The sequence below is a fragment of the Apteryx rowi genome, unplaced genomic scaffold (assembly GCF_003343035.1).
Source record: "Apteryx rowi isolate R43461 unplaced genomic scaffold, aptRow1 scaffold_610, whole genome shotgun sequence".
NCBI classification, from domain to species: Eukaryota; Metazoa; Chordata; class Aves; order Apterygiformes; family Apterygidae; genus Apteryx; species Apteryx rowi.
The window spans coordinates 438,824-445,680 of NW_020450884.1; the positions used below are offsets into that span (position 1 = coordinate 438,824).

General features: G+C 64.2%; 1 protein-coding gene across 1 annotated transcript; it reads right to left on the reverse strand.

The window, feature by feature from the left end:
* Nucleotides 1-2,844: 2,844 nt before the first annotated feature.
* Nucleotides 2,845-6,851, reverse strand: LOC112974558 (acyl-coenzyme A thioesterase THEM4-like). The gene is made up of 6 exons (XM_026083667.1): nucleotides 6,794-6,851; nucleotides 5,645-5,804; nucleotides 4,665-4,827; nucleotides 4,451-4,561; nucleotides 4,137-4,261; nucleotides 2,845-3,645 (listed from the first exon to the last, which is right to left on the reverse strand). The coding sequence occupies exons 2-6, from the start codon at nucleotides 5,736-5,738 to the stop codon at nucleotides 3,587-3,589; spliced, it is 552 nt and encodes a 183-aa protein (XP_025939452.1). The 5' UTR covers nucleotides 5,739-5,804; nucleotides 6,794-6,851; the 3' UTR covers nucleotides 2,845-3,586.
* Nucleotides 6,852-6,857: the final 6 nt, after the last annotated feature.

A 6,857-nucleotide genomic window follows, 5' to 3' on the forward strand; every position in this document is an offset into this window, starting at 1 on the left:
CCCCACACCCACATGCTCCCACCTGTGGGGTGCAGCTGTGGGACCCCCCGCACCCCCATGCTCCCACCTGTGGGGTGCAGCTAGGGGACCCCCCCGCACCCACTTGCACCCACCTGTGGGGTGCAGCTAGGGGACCCCCCCGCACCCACTTGCACCCACCTGTGGGGTGCAGCTAGGGGCCCCCCCCGCACCCACATGCTCCCACCTGTGGGGTGCAGCTAGGGGACCCCCTGCACCCACATGCTCCCACCTGTGGGGTGCAGCTAGGGGCCCCCCCCGCACCCACATGCTCCCACCTGTGGGGTGCAGCTAGGGGACCCCCCCGCACCCACATGCACCCACCTGTGGGGTTCAGCTAGGGGACCCCCCCGCACCCACATGCTCCCACCTGTGGGGTGCAGCTATGGGGCCCTCCTGCACCCACATGCTCCCACCTGTGGGGTGCAGCTGTGGGACCCCCCTGCACCCACATGCACCCACCTGTGGGGTGCAGCTAGGGGACCCCCCCGCACCCACATGCTCCCACCTGTGGGGTGCAGCTGTGGGACCCCCCTGCACCCACATGCTCCCACCTGTGGGGTGCAGCAATGCCCCCCATAGTCCTCTGTGCAGATGGACCCGGGGGACCCAGGAGGGGAACACGCGTCCCCTGGGGGTCCCATGGTCACTGGGGGGGGGGGTCACAAGCGTGGCTCTTCCTCATGTCCCCCCGCCCTGCAAAGCGAGGTGGAGATGGGTGAGCTGGGACCCCAGGGACCAGCCCACCCTGGGACCTCCCCTCTTCAGAGGACCTTCACCCTGAAGACCCCCAGCTGCCCACCTCAGCGTCCCCCACCCCCGGGGACCCCCACCCCGGGGACCCTGGGCCCCCCACCTTTGGGGACCCCCCACCCGAGGGACCCCCAATGAAGAGACCCCGAGGACCCCCATCATGAGGACCCCCACCCCAGGAGCCCCAGGGGCCCCCCCTACCCAGGGGTCCCCCCACCCCAGGGACCCCCCACTCCCTGTTTCATAGCCAGCAGCTGAGGGGGGGCAGCGGACCCAGGTGTCCAGGCCCCGTTGGCCGCCTTGCTCCCGTCTCCGAGCCAAAACTAGGACCTAGGCGTCCCCACGGCCAACCGTCCCGGCTCTCCCCATCCGCCCTGCTCCCTGGGCAGCCCCATCGTGCCACGGATGAATCCCGTGGGAGACAGTCCTGGAGGGGTCCAGGAGAGCTGGTTGCTATTCCGAATCCCCTCCTGGACTATCCTGGAGCAGGTAAGGGATCACTGAAGCCAGCTGGACACGGGCCATGGTCCATGGGCCCTGGTGGGATACACCCACGGGTGCTGAGGGAGCTGGCTGACGTCATTGCAAGGCCACCCGCAAACATCTTGGAAAGGTTGTGGAGATCAGGAGCAGTGCCTGAAAGCTGGGAGAAAGCCAATGTCACCCCAGTCTTCCCAAAATGGCAAGAAGGAGCATCTGGGGCACCACGGGTTGGTCAGCCTCACCTCGACCAGTGGGAAGGTGATGGAGCAGCTCATCCTGGAGACCATTCCCAAGCACCGGAAGGACAAGAAGGTGATGGGGAACAGTCAGCATGAGTTCGCCAAGGGGTGATCACACTTGACCAACCCCATGGCCTTCAACAGCAAGATGACGGGCGGGTAGACGAGGGGAGAGCGGAGGACGTTGTCTACCTTGGCTTCAGCAAGGCTTTCAACACCGTCTCCCATAACATCCTCATGGGCAAGCTGGTGACGTACGGGTTGGATGAGCGGACGGTGAGGTGGGCTGGGAAACGGTCGAAGGGCAGAGCTCGGAGGGTTGTGCTCAGTGGCACAAAGTCTAGCTGGAGGCCGGTAGCTAGCAGCATCCCCCAGGGGTCAATACTGGGTCCAGTCTTGTTCAACTTCTTCATCAATGACCTGGGTGAAGGGACAGAGCGCACCCTCAGCCAGGTGCTGATGGTACGAGGCTGGGAGGAGCGGCGGATGCACCCGAGGGTGGGTGCGAAGGACCTCGCCAGGTCGGAGATGGGCAGAAGAACCTCCCGAAGGTCAGCAAAGGCAAGCGCAGAGCCCTGCCCCGGCGAGGAGCAACCCAGGCCACCGGCACAGGCTGGGGGTGACCCACCAGCGAGCAGCTCTGCTGAGGGGGGTCCTTGGGGACATCCAGAGCCGCTTGGATGCGGTCCAGGGCAGCCTGCTCGAGGCTGGACTAGACGATCCCCAAAGGTCCCTCCCAACAAGCAGGCCGAGCAGTGAGACAGGGGCTGGGGCAGGTGGCCGGACACCTGGGCCCCTTCCTGTCCACCCAGCCCTGGAGACACCCCACGTGATGGAGATGAGGAGGTTACAGGGGTTACCTGAGGGGGGTAAGAGGGGGAGCCGGACGCCTGGGTCTCTTGGCTGGGCCATTCCTCCATGCCTCACTTTCCCCATGTTGTCCCCTCTGCCCCCACCCCCAGGTGCCAGCCATGGGGGCAGGGCCCCTGCAGGACGCCTGGGTCCCCAGCCCACCTGCGCCTCGGTCCCCCCTGGGTGACGGGGCCATCTCAGCCCTCCCTCCCCCCAGCAGGGAATAGAGACAGGAAGAGACCCAGGCGGGTTCGGGAACAGGGTCTGGGGACACGGACAGAGACAGGAATAGTGGCAGGGATAGGGACAGGGGATGGGGACAGAGCCAGCACGGACAATGTCAGGTCCAGTTCCCTGCGGAGCTTCGGTGCCCAGGGGCGGCTCCATCCTGTGCATCCCTTCAGGGCCAGACCTGGACCCATCCCTTCGCGCAGAGCCCGGTGGTGCCGGAAGCCGCCCCGGGGGCAGGTTTTGTCACGCCACCACAAGCCACAAGCGCTCTCGTCCCCGAGATGTTTTATTTCCGCGCTGCTTCATGCCCCCAACGGACGAGCCCGGGGCCCGGCCGGGAGACACCGCTCGCGGAAGCGGGGAAGCCTGGCTGCAGCCGAGGCACGGCAGCGAGAGGGGGCAGACGCCGGCCCTCGCAGTCCCTGCGGGGCTGAAACACTTTGGGGCATCTCCCTCCTCCGGGAAAAATGAGCCCTCACGGCCTTTTGGCGAACAGTCGCAGCGCCCCTTTCATCACACCAATGCTGTCAGAAATGCAGCTAATTCCCACTGAAAATGCCAATAAATATTAAGTATATTCCTTAAGCGCTTGTGTTCACTCCACAACACCCAGCTCTGCCCAAAACAGGTCGGTTAATACTCTGCAAACGTCCCTCCCAGGCCAGGCACCGGGAAACTGAGGCACAAGGCTGACACACTTATGGGCATCTCCCTCCGGTTTCTGTCCAAAATGGGTTTTCCTGGCTGCTCCCAAGCTGCCTCGAACACACTGGGATGATGCTGGTCCCAGTGGCAGGGACGAGGCGTCGCCTGGGGAACCAGATCTGGGCAGGAGCGAGGGAGAAGCACGGCAGAGCGGCTGGGAGAAGCGTCTTTGCAGCGGCAGGGCGGGTGCATGCCTTCACCCGGAGACACGGGACCGCCGTGACGGAGCAGGGCGGATCTGGGGGGCTGCGGCTGACGGCATTCAGGGGCCCGGAGAGCCGGAGTTGCCTCCGGCCCCGCGGAGCCTACTGGCAGCTGGCCTGCTGCTTTTGGGCCTTGGTGGCATCCAGCTGGATAAAGAGAGCTAAAAACAGATGGAAAGGGGGGAAAAAGGAGGATGACTCATTAACGGAGAGCAGGGAGAAGCAGGGACTGCAGCCGCCGGTGAGACGGCACTGCCCCGAGACATTCCCGATGCCGCTGCCGGCTCACGGGGGTCCGGTCACGGCCTGAGCGCAGAGCGTGCAGCTAGGGCTGGCGTGTGACGGCATGCGATGGCGTGACACGGCGTGACGGTGACACGGCAGGGCTCTGGCGCCCTCTCCCGACTGCCGGTCACCCGCTCTCCGGGCTGCACCAGGCCTTAACAGGATCCCAGGGATAAACCCCCTGCCGGCGCTCACTCCGGGCCCTTTGCACCCCAGGAGAGGTGGGAAGAGCCACAAATCCCTGACAAATTCCCCTTCCCGAGGCTCCCTCTGCTTTTAAGCACCTGAAACGGGGAAACTCTGGCACCGCCCCAGCAGCTCCCACCCCAGAGCCCAATCCCCGCCACGACACGGAGCACATCTTTACCCGTCGCCTCCGCGTGAAGGGTGTTGCCGTCAATGCTCTGCATCTTGCAGGACAGAAAGACTTTCCGGCCCTCCACTTTGTCCGCCTTGCTGTCCACGAGCACCACGGAGCCCAGCGGGACGGGGCTGCGAGGAGAGAGCATCCCAGGGAAGGGGGTAAAGCCCAACCCCGGGGGAGAGAGCCCCAAACTGAGCCCTAGCGTCGCCGATCGGCATCCAGGGAGGAGCCGCGGCCGGAGAACGGTGCTTCCCCTGCTCGGGGGACTCGTCCCGGTCTCCCGCCCTCCGCCAGGGACACGCAGGGAGGTCACTCACTTCACGTAGTCGATGCTGAGGTTGGCCGTCATCACCTTCCCCGCCACGGAGATGGCGCAGCTCCCTATCGTGCTGTCGATGATGGTGGCGATGGAGCCGCCGTGGGCAAAGCTGGAGGCCGCAGGGGGAAGGAAAGGTTGAGAACGAGCCCGGAGGGAGAAAATCCGCCGCATCCCAGCCGAAGGCAAGGGGGGGGGTTTCGGCGAGCTCTTACCCGGGATGCCCCTCCAGGTAGGAGCCGGGCTGGAACAGGCACACGACCCTTTTCTCCGAGGTGTTCAGGAACATCACGTACTCGAAGCCGGCGCCTTCGGCATCGATGCTGCGAAGGAAGAGGCGCGTGTCCTTCCTCTTCTCATACGTCAGCTTCATCGATTCTGCCAAGGCACGAGAGAAGAGCCCACGTCAGAAGCGAAGCTGAGGGAAGAGCTTCACGTCACGCCGGGCCCTAAGCCCCTGGCTCGTTACGAGGGTTATTTTTCACCCGTGGGGGCTGTCTGCGTCCCCCGAGCCTGTGGAAGACACGCTGGGAGGCAGTTTTGCTTAAGCCCAGTGGGGAGACGTAACGCAGCAATGATTTAACTCAGCAGCGAGGGCTTGCTACCACCCCAGCGGCAGGATCCCATGAAAACTGCAGCCACGAGCCTGGATGCAGGGAGACCCCAGAGGGAGGGATCTGCGGGTGCTGATTTTTAAACTGGTTCAAATTCCTGTTTTCCCGGCACTGCAAAGGGCCCGAGACGCTTGGAGAACACCGGGGGAAGAGAGGAACGGCCATGGGGAAGAGCAGACCAGCACGTGGCGCAGATCGCAGGGAACAGAGGCTTTTTCGGCCCAAATTACGCCCCTTCGCTGTTTCCAGGGAGCGCTAACGTCACCCTCACTAACAGATTCTGGGCTCTGCCCTGCCACGGGAAGGACGAGGGCCCGATTCAACGTGCGCTCAGGTGCCGGCCCCAACAGGCGCTCCACGGTCACAGCCACCGGGTGACAACTACGAGGACGGTACCTCGAGCCCCCCAAGACACCAGAGCTGCCGTCGGGGACGTGTCAGCGTCAGGCAAGGGCCGACCGTGGCCAGGGAGAGGCCCGGGAAGCGCGTGAAGGGGAAGTGTCACCCTCCGGGTTGCGCCAGGGGTTGGTGACGCACGGCAGCAGCACACAGGCACAGGAGGAGACTTCAAAGGGCCTTGCCTGGGATGTGGTCGAGGATGTTGTTGTAGGAGGGAATCCTCTTCCACAGCCCGTCCTTGGTCATGTCCAGGAACCTGTTGTACAAGTCCAGCATGTCCTGGCTCCAGCTGGCATTGGGCAGGGCGTAATCCTTCGACTGCCCCAGCTGCGAGCCCGCGGCCTGGATAGATCGGGAGAGGCACACAGTGAGCAGCTACATCCCCGATCCCTTCGCACACGCTCCCCGTGCCTGGTCCATAAGGAGCAGCTCCGCTCCAGGTTATGCTATCGACAGCAGGGCCCAGCGCTTCACATTTTAAACGCCATCAATCCGCCTTTAACTCCCCTGCCTGCTCTGGCCGGAGCTGCGATTCCTCTGCCAAAGAGCTAAGGAGGTTCTCGGAGAGGTTCGCGAGGCAGAACAAGCCTCCCCACCCATGAATCCTGCCAGGCGGAGGCTGTTTTTACGACAGCCCGGCAGGGTCTTTGATGGATGAGCTCAACCGGAAACAATTTGAAGCATTCCCTGAGATGTGGGGGGGAAACTGTCGTTTCTGCCCTCGTTAGTCACCATACCCAGTGCGAGACGTGCAAGGGCTCCGCCACGAAAGCAGCCACTCTCCTGAACAAAGAGAGGATTTATCCCCGGGCTGAACTAGCGGAGCCTCGCTGTACTAAGAGGGGTTGTGAAACCATCCGGGGCGGGGAATGGAGAGCGCCCAACCGCTGCTCACAGTCGCTTTTCACATGGATCCAACCCCCGGGGGAGCCCAGACGCTGGCGTGAGGTTTTCCCTGACCAAGCAGCCAGTTTGGGATGTTTCTGCTCCCCTGCTCTGAGCAGCAGTTAACTCCAGGGAGATTTAAGTCCAGAGATTGATTTACGGTTGCACAAGTCGGGTGTTTCTGCCAGCCTGGTGCCCACGCGGCATGTGGCTGTATAGGAGGCGGCGTGCTGTCCCGGTCCCTGCCCCCGAAGGCTTCCAACAACAGCAGCCCCGGGGCAGCGCCAGCTCCGCAGCCGGTGCCGAGAGAAGCTGCCTGGGCCTGTTCAGCTTCCAGCTGGGCCCAGGCCGCATCGGATGTCCGAGGACCTTTCTCCCACGTGGACACCGTGGGATCCCACCGCGCGGCCCCATCGCGCGCGGCCCCCACCGAGGGCAGCACTCACTGCAGTGCTGCAGGGCAGGACGGGCCTGGCGGGGGGGCTGGGGCCCGAGGCCGTCCGGCGCCCC